At 41.3% G+C, this 20,587-nt stretch overlaps 1 protein-coding gene across 1 annotated transcript in view; it reads left to right on the forward strand.

Annotated features, from left to right (window-relative positions):
- Positions 1 to 1,020: 1,020 nt before the first annotated feature.
- Positions 1,021 to 20,587, forward strand: part of DESI2 (desumoylating isopeptidase 2) — a 39,887-nt gene continuing 20,320 nt past the window's right edge. The window contains exon 1 of the mRNA XM_066236472.1: positions 1,021 to 1,872. Within this exon, the coding sequence (XP_066092569.1) occupies positions 1,831 to 1,872 (42 nt within the window). The 5' untranslated portion in view covers positions 1,021 to 1,830. The remainder of the gene's footprint in view (positions 1,873 to 20,587) is intronic.

A 20,587-nucleotide genomic window follows, 5' to 3' on the forward strand; every position in this document is an offset into this window, starting at 1 on the left:
GAGTTCAATAACTTTATGCAATATATTTTTTTCAAATTCCAGGCTCCAAAATTAACGTGCATTTTATGTATGTGGAAAATATGGTAATCCAATCAATCCCACAGCTTCATTTCTCCAAATGCCTATTTGACATCTTGTATGTCTAAAAGGCACCTCCAACTTAACGTAACCAAACCATAACTCTTGTTGACTTCCCTCCTTCCAACCTGTTGTTCCCAATTTTCACGTTTTATATATGGCACCAGCATCCTCACAATTTCCCAACTTGAAATTCTATGAGTTATCCTTGAATGCTCTTTCCCTAACAAACTCAACACCCAACCCATTAGCAAGTCTTGTAGACTCTACTTTCAAAACTAGTTTTCTATGTTCTCCACTACCTCCAATATCTAAGCTACCATTTGGTGTGCACTTGTGGAATATCGTCGTAATTAGTTGAATCAATTAGCTTTGAAGTTTCCTGATATTTGTAGGGCTGGCTTTTTGTCAGTCAGATCTCAGCATAAACCTCACCAAGAGACCTTCATGCTGCAGCCACTTTAAGATTACTTTCAATCACATCTCATTTTAATTCTCTGCAAAGCAGAGATTTTTATCTCTAGAACCATCGATATTTTGTCCATTCTCCTGTTTATTAAAGTATTCGCCAGCACCTACCACACCTGGCAATGGCAGACACAGCAAATGTTTGTTGCATGCATACAAAAGCACCACTTGTGTCCTTGGGCTGTGCTAATCTGTGAGTACTGTACTCTCTTCTGATCTAGCAGAACAGTTTCATAAAAGGTAAACTTCCATACTGAGGATTAACTAGATGGATGCATGCTACACCCCACCTACCACCAGCAACCCACCTTCCTTTATTTCCCCAACCCGCCCCTTGCAAAAAACAAACAAACAAACAAACAAAAAACAGTGAGGAGGGATTTGAAAAACAAGATCATTACTATGGTCTTTTTTTTTTTTTTTTTTTGAAACCTTTTTTTTTTTAATTTATTCATTTTTAGAGAGGAGAGAGAGAGGGAGAGAGACAGAGAGAGAAGGGGGAGGAGCTGGAAGCATCAACTCCCATATGTGCCTTGGTCTTTTGAAACATGTCGTTGGTTCCATCCGGTTCAACGCGACAGAAACCAACCACAGCACCAACAGAAGTCGAAGATCCAAGACTTCACCACCAGCCAAAGGCGGACGGCAAAAGATCAGGTGCAGACCCCAAGCACTGCATGCTGGGAACTGTAGTCTCCCGGGAAACCCTGGTCTGATAGGGTTGAAAAACGCGCAGCATGCTGGGAGCTGTAGTCCACAGCTGGAAACTACGCCGCGACGAACTTGTTGAAACACGGCCTCCGGGAGAACTCACGGCACGGCTGGGAACTATCGTTTTCCTGTAACTCCTTCACCGTGGAGACACGCGAAATTCCGCTCATCCACAGTGGGAACACGCGGAGGCTGCGCCATTTTAGATCCCGAGGTGCGGCATCCGGCAGCCAGAGCGCAGGCGAGATCCGCGCGGGTGCCGGCCTGGCTCCGCCTCCGGGCTCCCGGCGCCCGCCCCTCGCTCAGGCCCCGCCTTTCCCCACGTGTCTAGCGCCTAGGGGAGGTGCCTGAGCCCTAGCGGGCCCGCCACCGGTCGGCCTCGTCGGCGCAGAGGGTCTTGTCGGCTGCGCCCTGGAGCAGCCCAGCTTCCCGATGCTCCTGCGCCGGCTGCCGCGGGTCTGGCTGTGCGCTTAGTGCCCAGCTCTGGCCCCTTGAGGCGCCCGCGGGGTCGGGAGGGGCCTCGGCCCCGCGGAGACCGAGCGGCTGGAGGACGAGGCGGCGGCCGCCGGGAGAATGGGGGCTAACCAGTTAGTGGTGCTCAACGTGTACGACATGGTGAGTACGGCCCCTGGCGGCCCCGAGCCCCGGCCCAGGCAGCGTCTGGCCGGCTGGGCTCGGACCCCGGCCCCATCGCTTCCATCCTCGCTTCTCCGCCTCCAGCTTAGTTCTCCGGGGGCAAGGGGAGGGGAGTATTATTATTTTCTAATCCTCAAGCGAGTTATTGTTGCCCAGTGTGCCCGAGGGCTTTGGCCAAGTCTCGGGTCGACTTGAATTTTCCTGCACCCCCACCTTGGCTCGAACCCTGGCCCTGGGCCCGACACGTTGGCCGACGAGCAGTGTCCTTTCCGCAAAGCTTCCGTCGCAAGTCTGACTTCCCACTGCCACCGCGGGGACTCCGGCGCTGCCCCAATACTCCCACCTCGATCTTCCGCCCTCCCCTCTCCTCTGCTTCTGCCGAACCATGTCTCTTCATGCCCAAGTCTTCAAAACTCTCAAGCCCCTTTTCAAGTACAGAAAGTCACAACTGTCGATGTCCATGCTAGAATCTCTTCAAAGATGCACAAGAGCCCCACGCCCTTGCGTCCAAGGCAACCTCATTAAAATACATGAGGCTAAAATTTATCAAGAAAACAGCCCCGCTGAATTATTTAGAGATCATGATGGTACTCCTTTCCTAGATTGGGAAGACCACTTTCCTGGTGATGCAACAGGTATCTGACGTGACCACAGGGGAAGGAAGGGAAGAACTTATGATGTCATCTAACTTTGGAGTACTGCAAGCACGCAGAATCGAGTCCAGGCATTGCTTTGCCTTGTAATTGCACTGGAAATACTCGGTAGAGCTTGATCGTTGCAGTTAGAAGCATGCTTGGGTTTGTTTGTGCTTTTGGTGATTAATTTTTGTTTTGTAATTTCTTAATTTTTTCTTAAAAATTTTTTGTCTGTGGATTGGCAATGAAAAAGCCCCCTTCATTATTTTTGTTGGCTTAAAGATGCGGAAGAACCAAAGTAGTAGAGGTCAGAAATCTTGGTTCTCATTTACAGGTCTAAACGTTTTCTTCCCTTGCATTGTTTATACGTTGCTAAATTTATAGTGTAGCATCTTGAGGAGACAGGAATTCCCTTACCATACCCTGGGAATGACGTCAGGAGAGCATAGAGGCTGTCCTGGATTTGAGGTATATTTTCAGTTGAGTTCATATAAGAGCTTGGAGGTTAATTTACTGTGAAAAGTGAAACGTGAGAAAGTTACAGATAGCCTGATTCTCTACTGAGTAATTCTCATTTTCATTTCTTATATATTGCTTTTTTCCTGTCAACAGGAGAAGCACATGACTTTATCAGAATGGTAAATAGTTAAATTATTAGACTTCTAATAAACTTGCCATTGTATGTTCTTTTGAGGGCTTCAGTTTGTGATCGGTTTAGGTCACTATGACCCTGTCAAAGCCACAAAGATGAATTCATTATCCTTCTTTAAGGAATTTAGAGTATTAGAGGGCAGGCACAACGGTGGTAATTGAAAACAGGATAGCATGATTTGGATAAGAGCAGTACAGGATGTTAAGGGCAGGACTACATGAGGTTGTAGGATCAGGAAACATTGAAAGAGAGAGGGAAACTGGAGGGTTGTTTGGAGCTTTGCAGGCAAAGAACTAACAGCCTGATGGAATGGCAGGAGTCGGAAAGGACAGGTTGGACTGGGGAGCTATCAGCTAGTCCAGAACAACCAGAGTAGGGTACATGAAAGGAGAAAGACTTTCCTTAGTTTGGTCTTGGAGGGGTGTGTGAGCCAGGGGAAGACACCAAGTTTTTCGTGGTTGGGTTCAGGACGATCAGAGTCGTGTTTTGGAATTAAGACCAGTGAGTTGAGGTACAAATTTGTATCTGTTATACTTATTTTGCTCAAGTCAGTATTGGTTTTTAAAACATTTTTGCTTGATGTCCAGGGCATATTCCGTTTATCCTCAGGAGTGCTTCCTCATCATCGTAGATGCCTTTGATAAGGATTGCAGTCGTCTTTAGGGTTTGTCTAGTCCAAACTTTGTAAACATGCGCTAATAATCACTATTTAGAGGGACTTCTTGTCTGTGAGCAGGACTTCACCTGCTCCTGTTTGCTTGGTGGGAAGCTGCTGATCATTTATTTTCTCTGGTAATTCTGCCACATGTGCAAAATGATTGTATCAAGGTCACCTGCATTAACTTCTCATGGAGGGATAGTAGAATCCTCATAAGGTTACCTAATCTTAAACAGCACTACTAAATTATTGCTTGCCACCTTCTCGGTGATTATGTTTCTCTTTGTACTTTGGGTTAATCTGCCACCAATAAAACATGTCCTGGAGTTATTTTGGAGACTTTGGAATGAGGTTACTCACATATTCCTACTTGACTGGCCTACATAGTAAAACGGGTGAGTCAGATTAATTTCAATTGCTGGGGCAGTCTCTGGCATAAGGTCTTCATTTGTTGTAGTTCCAGATTATTTGCTTTTCAGATTATTTTGGCTACTGATGTTATTTTTGTTGTTGGGTTTTTTTTGTTTTGTTTTGCGAGAGAGACAGATAGGGACAGACAGGCAGGAAGGGAGAGAGATGAGAGGCATCAATTCTTCGTTGGCAGCACCTTAGTTGTTCATTGACTGCTTCTTATATGTGCCTTGACTGGGGGGCTACAGCAGAGTGACCCCTTGCTCAAGCCAGCAACCTTAGGCTTCAAGCTAATAACCTTTGGGCTCAAGCCAGCAACCATGGGGTCATATCTATGATCCCGTGCTCAAGCCAGCAACCCACGTTCAAGCTGGTGAGCCCACACTCAAGCCGAATGAGCCTGTGCTCAAGCCGGCAACCTTGGGTTTCGAACCTGGGTCGTCTGCATCCCAGGCCAATGCTCCATCCACTGCGCACCGCCTGGTCAGGCTGATGAATTTTTAAAAATAAAAATGCAGTAGTGTATTATGTTTGTAGATTCATCCTATAAACAATTATCTCCCAACTTTTAAACAGTATCTGTACATCTTCAGAGGACATTTTCTAGAACTTTTAAAATAAGGAAATTTTGGTCTGGCCTCCATTCTTGTTGCCTCCCTCCCCCCATCTCCATTAGACTGTTCCAGGAGAGTGTGAGGTCATGCAGGTATGATAGGATCTGACTTCCCATACATCAGCAGATCTGTCAGACTTTCTGAATGTGTTCCAGACACATCTGAATCTACTCTTCCCCCTAAATTACTCCATAAAATCTCCAAAGCAGAGGTCCCCAAACTTTTTACACAGGGGGCCAGTTCACTGTCCCTCAGACCATTGCAGGGCCGGACTATAAAAAAAAAACTATGAACAAATCCCTATGCACACTGCATATATCTTATTTTAAAGTAAAAAAACAAAACGGAAACAAATACAATATTTAAAATAAAGAACAAGTAAATTTAAATCAACAAACTGATCAGTATTTCAATGGGAACTATGCTCCTCTCACTGACCACCAGTGAAAGAGGTGCCCCTTCCAGAAGTGCTGCGGGGGCCAGATAAATGGCCTCAGGGGGCCGCGTGCGGCCTGCGGGCTGTAGTTTGGGGACCCCTGCTCCAAAGCAACATGTCCAGGAACAAACTTTTTCCTGCCCCTCCTTCCTCATCTCAGACCCTTCCCCTTTACTCCATCCAACATCTCCCCCCTCACATACACCTCTCTGTTGTAATTTTATCTTGACAACAAGCACCTTCTTCTGTTCTGTTTCCCAAGCCACAACCTTGGCAATAAAACCACATTCCTATTTATTGCAAACCTTTCACAATCAGTTAAGTCACCAGGCTCTGTCTCGTTGTTTGGGTTTGGTTGATTCTGTCAGAAAAGAACAGAGCTTGACCATCTGTGGCTTAAACTAAAAGAATGCTTATCTTAAGTCCATAGATAAACAGACCCTGGGTTAGGTCAGCAACTCAGCTGGTTCATCAAGGACCATGACTTTCTATCCTTCTACTCTGCTATCCTCAGCATGTTGGCTTTTGTTCTTGGCTGTCCCCTTAAGAGTGGTAGAATGACTATCATAGCACCAAGTACAGTATCCTCATCCAGCATCATGTGCAGAAGACAGAAGTGAGGAGGGCCTTTCTCTGCATGAACCTCTTTCCTTTGAATAGACAAGGCTTTGCAGAGCCACCCTCCTTTCCAAAGAGGTTGTCAAGACTGTCTCCCATGTGACTGCACTGCACCTGAGAAAGAAGAAAGCAGGTCCTTCTAGCTCTCTGGTGAGCTGTGGGTAAGGAAGGCAGGGAGTTGGAAATGGCAGTTTGCTGGGGACCTGTGATGTCTACCACATATTTTATTTTCTGAGTACAGGAATTCTTCAGATTAGTTATCTGATCCTCATTTCCATTGTTGCTTCTCAAATTCAAGCCCTCATTATTTCTGTTTGCATAAAATAATAGCCTTCTTACTGGTTTCATTTTCTGGTATTATTTCATTTAAATCCATCTTCCTTTCTATTATCAAAGGAATCTTTCTGAACCAGAAATGATTGTGCCATTCTTCTGCTTAAAATTCACCTACAGGGTAAAGTCTCATGCCCTTTATGATGTAACCCCGACCTATTGAGGCCTATCTTCTGCCAATCCCCCCAATCCCACACTACTTCTCACCCCACCCGATCCCTACACACTTGGTGCTCACACAGTGAAATGTAGTTATCTGAGCACACTATAGTAGACTCATACACACCTTAGGCTCTTTTCTTTCTTTCTTTTTTTTTTTAAAGAATCCTGCATTGAGTCTTTTTTTTTTTAACTTAGTTTTCAGAGCAAGCAAGAGAGAGACAGGAACATCAATCTGTTCTTATATGTGCACTGACCAGGGATCAAACCAGCAACCTCTGCACATCAAGACGAAGCTCTAACCAACTGAGCTATCCAGCCAAGGCATGTGGCTTAGCCTTTTTTCATCAGAATTGAGTGAACTTCTGTGCCCTGGTTATACAGTGTGTCTGTAAAGTCATGGTGCACTTTTGACCGGTCACAGGAAAGCAACAAAAGATGATAGAAATGTGAAATCTGCACCAAATAAAAGGAAAACCCTCCCAGTTTCTGTAGAATGATGTGGCAGCATGTGCGCATGTGCAGATGATGACGTAACACCGTGTATACAGCAGAGCAGCCCACGGCCATGCCAGTTGAGATGTGGATGGTACAGAGGAAAGTTCAGTGTGTTCTGTGGCTCACTAAATTTGAATCCGTGACCAAAGTGCAACATGAATATCGGCGCGTTTATAACGAAGCGCCACCACATAGGAATAACATTACTCAGTGAGATAAGCAGTTGAAGGAAACCAGCAGTTTGGTGGAGAAACCCCGTTCTTGTAAGCCATCAGTAGTGACGAGTCTGTAGAGGCTATACGGGATAGCTACCTAAGGAGCCCTAAAAAATCTGTGCGTGAGCCCACATCGAACTGCACTGAATAGGTATGAAACTGGGAGAGTTTTCCTTTTATCTGGTGCAGATTTCACATTTCTATCGTCTTTTGTTGCTTTCCTGTGATCTGTCAAAAGTGCACCATGACTACAGACACACTGTACTTTCAGCCTGTCTCAGGCACTGCATGTATTATAACTGTGCATTCCACTAGTTTGAGTTCCTTGAAAGCTGCCACCAGTGTCTGCAATGGGGCTTGTCACTAGAAGGTGTGTTGTAAGTAAATATTTACCAATGAATGGGATTTTAATTAGGCAGTTTTATCAGAAATGGTGTCACTACTTAAATAGCATGAAAAGGTCATCTGATTCCCATTCTGTTTGTGCCAGATTTCTATTTCTGTATGTTTTTTCTTTGTAATTTTACTTAATATACTGCTGGAGTTTAACTTTTATTATTGTTAGGGTGACCAAATAAAAGGAGGAGGATCATGGGAATGAGAGAGAAAAAATATCAGATGTTCTTCTTTGAAGAACTCTTCATAGTTCTTTGGTTTTTGTTTTTAAGCACTATGGGACCAGGCTGAGGAAATGTTTTTAATGTTTATTTTTTGAAGTTGGATCTTAGTCACTCCTTGGAACATAATCTTTCTGTAAACATTGTCAGTTTCTGAATTTTAAAACAGATAAACCTGTTAGTAAAAACTAATCTTTTTTTCTGGTTTTATTTTTTTTAATAAAAACTTGTCTTTTTTCTTGTACCAAGTATGTGCCTTGGGCCAGTCGCTTCTGCCATTTGACAGAAACAGTGACCCACAAGTGGAACTGAAATAAAGAGGACAGTCATAAATCTTTCCTGTTACAGTATTTATAGCAGTATCGTTTATTTATTTTGTTTAGTTTATATAAGAATTTAATATGTATGTATTTGTTTTCCACTGCTGCAATAACTGTCCAAAACTCAGCCAATTTCTTATCTCATGCTTCTGTGGGTCAGAAGTCCAGGTGGGCTGGGCTGTGACTCTGCTCCAGGTCTCAGGGGCTGAGAGTCAGCCAGCATGGGCTTCAGGGGCAGATCTACTGCCAAGGTCGTTCAGATTGCTAGAGAATTCCGTGGCTTGCGGTTGTAAGGCAGAGGTCGCCGCCCTCCATGCCGACTGGGATGGGGGGCTTGCGTTCCTCATTCACGTTCTCTGTTCCCCGTCTTCCAACCTGCAAACGTGCACCGAGTTCTCACTCTTCAGGTATGTCTGCCCTCCCTTCTTCCTCTGCATCTGTTCTCCCTCCATCCAGAGAAAGTTCTCTGTGCGCAATGGCTCATGTAATTACTATAGATGGGTCCCGCGAGGGTATTTTAGCATAATCTCCCCATCTTAAGGTCTCTAACTTGAATTATATCTGCAAAGCCCCTTTGCACAGCATGTAACATATTCATAGGTTCTTGGAGACTAGAGCGTAGACATCTTGGGGAATCATTCTACCTACCACAGCATCTATGAAAGGCATTTTGTAAATCCAGATATGTTTGGTGTTCCCTTTTAGCAGTCCCTTTACTGGCATGGAATAAATATTAAATTGGGAAACCTGAAGTATTCCAAAAATAAAGTGTGGAAACCTTTTATGACTGGCAAATATGTAGATGTTAAGAGTCCAAGCACGTTGGTACTACAGGCCCTTCAAACTGCAGTGGCAGAGGGCCTATCAGTTCCAAGGTCACGCTCACGCTGATGGATAAAGTTATAATAGAATTTAATGAAACTTATAAATTAAATACTTTGAAATACCAAGAAAAGCCAACTACTTTAGATGATTTCTTTAGTTAAATGGACTTTTCTTAACACAGGATATACTTACACTTTGATTTTGTTGACTGTCAGATTTTCTACAAGATGATTTAAATTATAAAGCAACATTATTGTTCAAGTGTCACCCAGTTGGTTAATAGAATTTACAAGGAAGACGGCCAAAAACAAAATCTTCAAGTATAAGAAAGACAGAAAAATGATAAAGGGAGATGAGGTACATGGAAGTCATTTTGAGTTTCAATTTATCTAGAATGTATTCAATATATTGGCATATGACTGTGATGGCCCCCTACCTCCAGAACATTAACTCACAAATTAATTAATTGACCCCACATCTGAAATAAAAGTCTTTCCTCACTAAATTGTGATGTCATTCTTGTTAATACTAATTCTTGCCCATACAGAACTGTTGAGTCTACTCATCATTACACTATTTTAATTCTTATAATTTCACAATATATCTTAGTATGTGGCTGGGCCAGTTTCCTTTGATTATTATTCCCAAGTTTTCTTGACTATTACTGCCTTTTCTATGAATACTTTAAAAGGCTCTTGAAAAAACAAAATTTACTATCTTACCCTTTTTTTTTTTTTTTTTTTTGCATTTTTCTGAAGCTGGAAACAGGGAGAGACAGTCAGACAGACTCCCGCATGCGCCCGACCAGGATCCACCCGGCACGCCCACCATGGGGCGATGCTCTGCCCACCAGGGGGTGATGCTCTGCCCATCCTGGGTGTCGCCATGTTGTGACCAGAGCCACTCTAGCGCCTGAGGCAGAGGCCATAGAGCCATCCCCAGCGCCCGGGCCATCTCTGCTCCAATGGAGCCTTGGCTGCGGGAGGGGAAGAGAGAGACAGAGAGGAAGGCGCCACGGAGGGGTGGAGAAGCAAATGGGCGCTTCTCCTGTGTGCCCTGGCCGGGAATCGAACCCGGGTCCTCTGCATGCTAGGCCGACACTCTACCGCTGAGCCACATTTTTATCTATAGTTTGTAGCATATATTCACATAATGCCACCAATCTGTAGAACTTTTTCGTCTTGCAAAACTGAAACTAGATCCGTTAAACACCTGCCAGTTTCCACTTTCCCTCACCCCCGGTGACTTCCCTTCTGCTGTGTCCAAATTTGACACCTCATACAAGTGGAATCATACAGTACTTGTCTTTTAATAAGTTATTTCACTTTGCATAGTGTCCTCAAGGCTCATCCATGTTGTAGCATGTGTCTGAGTGTCCTTCTTTTGTAAGGCTGAATGATACTCATTCCATTATATGTATACACCACATTTTGTTTAGCCATTTGAGGAACATTTGAGCTGCTTCCACTTTTTGGCTATTGTGAATATTACTACTCTGAGCATTAGTGTACAAGTATCTGTTCTAGTCCCTAGAATATTCAGTTCTTTTGGATATATACCCAGTAGTCCATAAATTACTTTTAAAGTAGAATTGCTCTAAACCTCTAAGTTAACTTGGAAAGAATTGGCATCTTTTCTGTAATATTCTTTCTCCCCCCCCCAGTGATAAAAGTGGTATATTTTTTTTGAAATTTTTGTCCAGAAAATTCATGCAAATAGTTAATTAAGGTAACACCTAGCTCATATATCTGAATCCTCTATTAACAGAATAAGCTGAATAAATAAGTAACATACATGGCATATTGAGTGGTAGTTGGGCTAAAGCAGGGAAGGGGGAGGCCAGGGTAGGTGAGGATGGTGAAATGCAGTTTCTCCCACGATCTCAGGCAGAGTGGTCGTCACCAGGAAGAAGGCATTACTGAGAGGCGGAAGGGGCATCCCATGTAGGTGTCCAGGGGAAGATTCTTTCAGGCAGAAGGTGAGCAAGTGCAAAGGATTAATCGGGCCACATGCTTCTGAAGTAACTGTACATCAAGAAACAAGAAGTTTTTAGGAGAATTTCTGAATTATATTCTCAAGTCGATGAATGAGGATCACTGAAGATAGATAGAGCAGTCAGTACCAAAGGAGGAACAATCTACGATTAGGATAACATTCCACAAAGGTGAAAGCACCATTGCCGAATTTAAAACTACAATGGGAGTTACTGAACAACAGATGGGAAACCCAAGAGAAAAGAGCAAGATTTAGACAGTCTCTCAGAACCCTGAGTAGAAAAGTCAGTATCGGTATACAAAAGGATCAAGTGCTGGACATTATTTTTTCAACGTTCCGAACATTAAACCAAAGCCTGGTTTAACTTTCAAATATCAAGGGGAGAGCAAAAATCCACCAGTATACATAGGCAGAAAAGTTAGTAGAAGGGAACAAAATCAAGCTGACTTGAGACTTCTCTATCATGGCACCAACACCTAAATAAAACAGAGCCCTATCTAGAGCAGTGGTAGTCAACCTGGTCCCTACTGTTCACTAGTGGGCATTCCAGCTTTCATGGTGGGCGGTAGCGGAGCAACCAAAGTATAAATAAAAAGACAGATTTAACTATAGTTTTATAAAGATTTATTCTGCCAAACAGCGAAAATACGACATAAAGTACTTGGTAAGTAATTATTATTATATGCTTTAACTTGCTGTAACTCTGCTTTATAAATTTTATAAAGTAAAGTTATTTCCCTACTTTATAAATCACCATTACTGTGGAACTGGTGGGCAGTTAGAAAATTTTACTACTAACAGAGATACAAAAGTGGGCAGTAGGTATAAAAAGGTTGATTACCCCTGATCTAGAGTATTGAAAGGGAGACCATTTCTGTCTGAATGCCGTAGCTTTCAAACTGTCATGCATGTGCAAAAGGACATAGTATCTGGTGTCTTTAGGGAGTTAACAGATAACTCAAGAACTTAAGAATGAAGTGGTGAAAGTGTAAAAGAAAAAGCCATGCACATCCATACTTATTTAAGATAGATGAATTCTAATATATGTATGAATAAAAACAATGCCGGTGTCCAGAATTACTCTTCAAAGGGTATGTTAAATTAAGTCTCAGAATACACTGACCAAACCTTGGGTGAGGAAAAAGGCAGAAGCATGCAGCAGCCCTGCACAGGGGGAGATAAGTCAGTAGATAAAATTGCTTCTTATTGATACAGGAAAATTGTATTGCATTGTATGTATAATTTTTTTCCTTTGGGGATAAAGTCAGATCTAGAAGGGAAACAGCAGAGAAAACAAAAAGAAAAAAGTGTAAACTGAAAACAAGTAGGACCAAGCATATAAACTATGAAATAGCAGTGAATAAATTAAAATCCCCTAGTAAGCTTGGTAAGTATGTTCATAGTGTCTTTTGCCTTACAGAAACTTTTAAGTTATATGTGGTCAAAGTGGGTATTGTGTATGACCTTTCACCTTCATGTCATCCCTCAAAAGGCTTTCCTACTCTAAAATTATAGAAATAACCTACATTTGTTCCCAAGTGGGACGCCAGTCATCCCACCGTTTAATTGGAGGTACGTGCTACATTATCACGGCTGTATGAGCCTGTTGACTTCCTTTGCTGTTCTTCTATTTCGTTGCTTCTTCCTGTACCTTTATCAGTTATTTACAGTATTCTGTGTTTTGGTATCTGGTGGTGGAGGTTTCTCTTACTCTTTTTCAGAATTTTATCTCACATTCATGTTTCAAATAATATTTATAATCAATTTGTCAAAAACCTCACTGCAATTTTAAGTGTAATGACATTAAATTTATGAATAATTGGGAGAATTGATAAGTGTACAGTATTGAGTGTTCCCATAATAGTAAGAGCTACCATTTTTGAGTGATTTCTTAATGCCAGCATTGTGCTAAGCCACTCCTTTACATTATTGTCTCTTTTTAAGATGATGAAACTGAGGCTTAGTTGAAGGACCTGCTCAGAGTCATGCCATGGTGGCAGAGCTGTGACACTAACCTCTGTGCCCTTCACCATATTATATTTCTCCTTCTCCTCTCATCTTTGGAAAGTGCTGTCAAGCCAGCTGTTGGGAATCTGTTGTAAGTACAGTTGACCCATGAACAACAACACAGAGGTTAGGGGCACTGCCCCACTATGCAGTTGGAAAAATCTGCAAATAACTTTTGACTCCCCCAGAACTTAACTACTAATAGCTCATTGTTGACCAGAACCCTTACCGAGAATGTAAACAGTTGATTAACACATTTAGTATATGTATAATGTGTTGTATTCTTATAGTAAAGAAAGTTAGAGAAAAGAAAAATGTTATTAAAATTATTAGGAAAATATGTATATATATTTTATGCATTCATGGCACAACTTTTTATTAATTTTTTTCAATATTTCTAAGCTGTGTGGTTAGTCTGAGAGTTTTTAAAAATTGTCGCAAATCTCTAAAAGTTTCCAGTATATTTTTTGAAAAAAATCTGCATGGACGTGGCCCTGTGCAGCTCATGCCGTCATGTTAAGGGGTCAACTGTAATGTAACACAGTTGTCTTTGTGCAGGCTGGGAACTAGACCTCATATAATAGATTTGTATCCTACCTCCTGCTTTTTAGTTGTGTGACCTTGGTAAAGTTACACAACTTCTCTGTGCCTCTGTCCCTTTCTAAAATGGGAATAGTAATGTATCTAACTCATAGGGTTATCGTTAGCAGCATATGAGTCAATTTGCGTAAAATGCATACACTGGTAACTGGCACTTGATAAACAGTAGAAAGTGTTAGCTATTGTTATTGCTCATTTTGTTATTTGCAGGTTTATAGAAGTGAGAAGTTCCCATTTTTATACTTACGGCAGTTACAGCACTTGGTACCTTATCAGTGAAATCTCTTCACTTTATCTGAGGGTCATACAGCAGAGAACAAAGCACTACCCACAGTGAAGCTTTAAAAGCAAGCTGTTGTATGTTTGACACTGAATCTGAAATCTCCCCCATAGTATAGGGATGACACTGGGGTTGTGTCACCTTTTGTGCCCCTTGTGTGTTCAAGTTGACAGCTGGTCTTTATTAGCCTTTCAGCTCGATGAACTTAATGGGACTGATTTATAAGCCTTTAAACATTTGTGGAAATCTTGAAAATAAACAACCTGTGATTGGTTCATATACTCTAGTATAATTGTAACTTCTAGCTCATTGTCTAACAATAAGTAAAAAGAACCACCAGATAAGAAATTTAAAATCATTTTCTCCAGCAGTTCACAGTGTATTCTGTTGTGTGCATTCTGGCTTATACTGAATAGTATAAAAAGAGTTGTTTGGTTGAAAGTACAATTGAAATTCTAGTTTCCAAAAGGAATATATCCCCTACTGTTCTCCCTCCTTCAGATATGAGGGTCAGCTATAGCTCCCAGAATGAGTCTTCATAGTACTGACTTAGTGATCAGGTGTGGATGTTATATGGAATTTAGGCAAATAGTAAGTCATAGCTGTTCCTTTTCACTTGGGATGGTACACGAAGGGTCACCATAATTTCACACTTAAGTAAAAAATGATGAATTACCATCTTATTCCAAAGTTGTTCAGAATACTTCAAGATGGTGTAAAGAAAATCAAGGCCAGATGAGAAAATCAAGTTATGTGATAGAAACAGCAGTAGGTGAAGGCTAAGAAACCTGCTTCTATTTAGAGCTCAGCTACTCATTATGGGATGTTGGCCAGATTATTTGCCTGAACAGCCTTAATATGATTTCTGTGTTTTACATGGACTGTTTATGAAATACAAAATAAATGACAGTAAGTTTTAGAGTAGCATCCAAAAAGTGAAGTATTAATTTACTATATATGCACATATTTCTGTTTTAACACTTACCAAACTGATTGTTTATATTCTTAATGAGTTCTTATGCATAAAGACTGTGAATTAATCATCCTTGTATCCTCAGTGTCTAGCAGAGTCCCTGACACATGGGAGGTATGCTTATATTTTATTGAATCAAAGTTGTCTAACTTGCTTTATAGCTTTGCTGGTAAGTAAACACTTATAATGAGATTTATTGTCTAACCACCATGCTGTACACCTGAAACTAATACAAAATAATATTGAATGTAAAATGTAATTTAAAAAAAATTTTTTTAATGAGATTGAATCTAGATGCAAGGGATTCTTCTAGAATAGTGCTTCTTGGTTTAATCCTGGACCAACCAAGAAATGCATTTTACATCATACCCATTATACACAAACTTAACTGAAACCAAATCTTAAGGAAACACCTTGCTTTGTGTGATGTTCTCTGATAAGTTTGATTTTATTATTTTCCATTTATTTGAAATAATGCTGGTGCAACCCACTGGAATGATTTCAGAATCCCCTAAAGGGTTGCAACCTGCAGTTTAAAAGACACCTCTCAAGTATACACGCTCCATGAGAACAGGAACTTCATGCTCAGGTCTGTATTTCTAGTGCTTGGCACATAGTAGGTGTTCAGTGAATATTTCTGGAATGAATGAAAGAATGGCAAGGCTCTTTTCTGTAGGTCACAACTGACCATAATACAAAGAAAAAGCATTACAAACTCCTTGCTACATTTCAACTCATCGAGTATTTGAATGATCTACTAGAAGTAATATACTACACTGAGCATCAGGAAGGATGCCAAATTAAATAAGGCTCAATCTCAGACCTCATGCAGTTTAGAACATAAACCTAGTGGACAGTCAAGTTCAAGTGGGCTTTAAAAGAAGTTTCCAGAGATGACGTCAGAGTAATGGCGGAGTGGGAAGCGATACCAATAAATCTCCCCCAAAACTCAACAAGATCTTCAACCAGAAACAGAAAAACCTATCCTTGGAGCCTCCAGATGTTTCGCAATACACCCGAAGGAATGGTCAAGCGAAAAATTGGCTAAATATATAACCAAACCCTGAAGGAAATAGGGAGTAAGAAATGCTCCGCCTTCCTCACTAACCTAAACAGGGCGGCTTTCACTGGGAACTGAGAATATAGAAACTAAGGCGGGCAAAAGGGGTGAATAGATCCAGGCCACGGTACAAACGGCTGAACCAGGCTGTGGCACAGAGATCCAAGCCGAGGAAAAACTGTGCCTGTGGCAACCCAGGCAATACAAGCTAACACTCGCGCCAAACCCAGATAAAGACAGACAAGTGGGGCAGCCATTTTCCCCAATCCCCTGGTCGGCGCGCGCAGATAGTGGGCGAGAGATTCCTTCCAAAGCTCCGAGAGTGGGCACCCGTGTTATCCCACAGAGAGGCAGAGTCAGGGGCCTTTGTGTGTGCCGAAAGCGGAATCTCCGGACCGCCCCAGTGCCCTGAAAAATCTGCGCACGGGGAGGGAGTGAGAGCCAATTCCAACGCTGGAACTTTTCCGTGCGGGTGGGGGTTTCACTCAGAGGGTGAGGCGGCCGGCCTGATATCCTGGTCTGTGCGCAGATAGTGAGCGAGAGATTCCTCCGAGTGCCTCAGCAGTGTGCACCCGTGTTATCCCACAGAGGTGCAGAGTCAGGGGCCTTTGTGTGGGCCGAAAGCGGAATCTCCAGACCTCCCCAGCGTCCTGAAAAAGCCACGCACAGGGAGGGAGTGAGAGCCAATTCCAACGCTGGAACTTTTCCGTGCGGGTGGGGGTTTCACTCAGAGGGTGAGACTTCCGGCTTGATATCCTGGTCTGCGTGCACAGATAGTGAGCGAGAGTTTCCTCCAAGCGCCCCGGGAGTGGGCGCCCGCCCGTGTTACCGGACAGAGTGGCAGAGCCAGAGGTCTTTGAGTGGGCGGAAACCCCGCCTGATTATGCTAGCAGCTCTGACTGACTGAGCCTTACCCAGAGCCCTGTGCTGAGTGGGAATACAGTGGGGAGTTGCCAGCTCTTTGAGCCTCTTACTATCCAGGCAGAGGCAGCAGCAACCCCATAGCTGGATTATCAGGCTACTAATTGAGGAAGGAAAGACTAGTAGAAAGGCTCCAGGAACACGGACTCTCTCACTGGCGGAGCCTATAAATGCTAATGAGCCTCGACTGCCAACGAGACTGAAGCACAATACATGACATCGCCATAGAGACTTATCAACTGCAAACCTCTACCTGAGCGTGCCAAAGGGGCAGAACCCGGGTACAGAGTCACCGACCAGGAAGAGGGAGAGAAAAGAAAAAGCAAGAAGATAACCTCTCAAAATCAAGAATAATCCACAGACTTTATAACCTATCTCATTATATTTGTTCGTTTGTTTCTCTTATCTTCATTCTTGATTTTTTTTTTCCTCCTCCAATTTGGTCATTTAACTCTCTGCCGGTCTTACTCTCTCCTCTCCTTGAACTACACTACCCATAAGTGTTACATCTCCCCTTATCTTTTCTTTCCTCTTCCTTTCTCTCTATGAGGGTTGCACTCTAAAACCCTTAACACTCTCTCTCTCTCTCTCTCCTCTTTTTTCTTTTTTCTTCTTTTAGTGGTTCCCTCTTTTTTTCTCTCTCTTTCTTTTCTCCCTCTATATTAGTTTCTTCCTTTCTCCTTTACATCTCCTCTATTCAAACCTCAATAACGAACAAATTATCTGGGACTCAAACTGATGTTTGTGGCATTTTGGGGGTTTTTACTTCACCTTTTTAACTCACTAGCAGTGCTCCCATCACTGGCTCTCCATTTTATCTAGTTCTTGTTCCACTAAATACAATAGTAATTTTTTAATGTGTCCCCCCATTTTCCTGTTTCCCTCTTATTCCTCTCATCATAACTCTTAGTCAACCAACATCTAAAAACAAATCATTTTATTCTTGACCCAAATGTTTTTCTTATTTGCTTTTTGTGGGTCTATACCCCCTTCTTTTTTCTTTTTTTTGCCCCTTTATTACTTTTCCCCAATTCAGGCCCTCCATTACAGGCATTGCTTGTTCTATTTAATACAATATAATTCACAGTTCACCACAAGATTTTCTCAAGAAAGAGGGGAGAGGAGAGGAGAGGAGAGGACAGGAGAGGAGAGGACAGGAGAGGAGAGGAAAAAAGGAGGGGGGGAATAATTTCCTTTTTTAAATTTTTATTTTATTTTTCTTTATTTCATTAATTTTTTAAAAAACAATTTTTTATTTTTTTAACTTTTTATTCTTTATTAAATCTTATTAATACTATCAACAAAACCACCCTCAGATGCCATTAAGGGAGAGAAAATCGAATATTATGGATACAAAAGAAAGAGAGGTAACACAGCTAGATGAGGAAAAATCTATGGAGAAAAAATTTAATATATTGGAAACCTTGGAGCTAAAAGACAGGGAATTCAAGAAAGAAATCCTAAAAATCCTCCGAGATATACAAGAAAACACAGAAAGGCAATTTAGAGAGCTCAGAAAACAACTCAATGAACACAAAGAATATATTTCCAAGGAAATTGAAACTATAAAAAATCAAACAGAGATGAAAAACTCAATTCACGAGCTGAAAAGTGAGGTAACAAGCTTAGCTAATAGGACGGGCCAGATAGAAGAGAGGATTAGTGAAATAGAAGACAAGCAACTTGAGGCACAACAGAGAGAAGAAGAAAGAGACTCAAAATTTTTAAAAAATGAGATAGCCCTACAAGAATTATCTGACTCCATCAAAAAGAATAACATAAGAATAATAGGCATATCAGAGGGAGAGAGAAAATGGAATGGAGAACATACTCAAACAAATAATAGAGGAGAACTTCCCAAGCCTGTGGAAAGAACTAAAGCCTCAAATTCAAGAAGCAAAAAGAACTCTTGAGTTTTCTTAACCCCAAGAAACCTACTCCAAGGCGCATCATAATGAAATTGGCACAAACCAACAGCAAAGAAAAAATTCTCAAGGCAGCCAGGGAAAAGAAGAATACAACATATAAAGGAAGGCCCATTAGATTATCATCAGATTTCTCAGCAGAAACTCTACAAGCTAGAAGAGAGTGGACCCCAATATTTAAAGTCCTGAAAGAGAGGAACTTTCAGCCACGAATACTATACCCATCAAAGCTATCCTTCAAATATGAAGGAGAAATAAAAACATTCACAGATACAGAAAAGATGAGGGAATATATCATCAGAAAACCCCCACTCCAGGAATTACTAAAGGGGGTTCTCCAATCAGATACAAAGAACAAAAAAAAAACAAAGCCACAAGTAAAAGCTCCAAGAAGAACATAATAAAACCAAATTTAAACTGTGACAACAACAAAAAGAAAGGGGGGGAGAGGATGGAGATTAACAGTAGCAAAGGATGATGAAGTGCAAAAATACTCACAAAATAGTGCACTACAATAAACAGGGTAGGAACCCTTTTCATTACTTAAAGGAAACCACCATTGAAAAAACCACCACAGAAGCACATGAGACAACAATGATAGCAACAGAGGAAAGGTGTATGGAATACAACCAAATAAAAACAAAAGATAGAAAAATGAAAGAGAAGGATCAAACAAGACACAAAACTAACAGAAAGCAAGATATAAAATGGCAATAGGGAACTCACAAGTGTCAATAATTACACTAAATGTAAACGGATTAAACTCACCAATAAAAAGGCACAGAGTAGCAGAATGGATTAAAAAAGAAAATCCAACTGTATGCTGCCTACAGGAAACTCATCTAAGTAACAAGGATAAAAACTAATTCAAAGTGAAAGGCTGGAAAACAATACTCCAAGCAAATAACATCCAAAATAAGCAGGCGTAGCAATACTCATATCTGATGATGCTGACTACAAGACAACAAAAGTACTCAGAGACAAAAATGGCCATTTCATAATGGCTAAGGGGACACTGAATCAAGAAGACATAACAATTCTTAATATATATGCACCAAACCAAGGAGCACCAAAATATATAAGACAGCTATTTATTGACCTGAAAACAAAAACTGACAACAATACAATCATACTTGGAGACCTCAATACACCACTGACGGCTCTAGATTGGTCATCCAAACAGAATCAACAAAGATATAGTGGCCTTAAACAAAACACTAGAGCACCTGGATATGATAGACATCTATAGGACATTTCATCCCAAAGTGACTGAGTATACTTTTTTCTCCAGTGTACATGGATCATTCTCAAAAATTGACCATATGTTGGGCCACAAAAACAACATCAGCAAATTCAGAAAAATTGAAGTTTTACCAAGCATATTTTCTGATCATAAAGCCTTGAAACTAGAATTCAACTGCAAAAAAGAGGAAAAAAATCCCACAAAAATGTGGAAACTAAACAACATACTTTTAAAAAATGAATGGGTCAAAGAAGAAATAAGTGCAGAGATCAAAAGATATATACAGACTAATGAAAATGACAATACGACATATCAGAATCTATGGGATGCAGCAAAAGCAGTGATAAGAGGGAAGTTCATATCACTTCAGGCATATATGAACAAACAAGAGAGAGCCCAAGAAAACCACTTAACTTCACACCTTAAGGAACTAGAAAAAGAACAAAGACAACCCAAAACCAGCCGAAGAAAGGAGATAATAAAAATCAGAGCAGAATTAAATGGAATAGAGAACAGAAAAACTATAGAAAAAATTAATAGAACAAGGAGCTGGTTCTTTGAAAAGATCAACAAAATTGACAAACCCTTGGCAAGACTTACCAAGGAAAAAAGAGAACTCATATAAACAAAATCCAAAATGAAAGAGGAGAAATCACCACGGACACCGTAGATATACAAGGAATTATTGTAGAATACTAT

Source organism: Saccopteryx bilineata, chromosome 1 (assembly GCF_036850765.1).
Source record: "Saccopteryx bilineata isolate mSacBil1 chromosome 1, mSacBil1_pri_phased_curated, whole genome shotgun sequence".
NCBI classification, from domain to species: Eukaryota; Metazoa; Chordata; class Mammalia; order Chiroptera; family Emballonuridae; genus Saccopteryx; species Saccopteryx bilineata.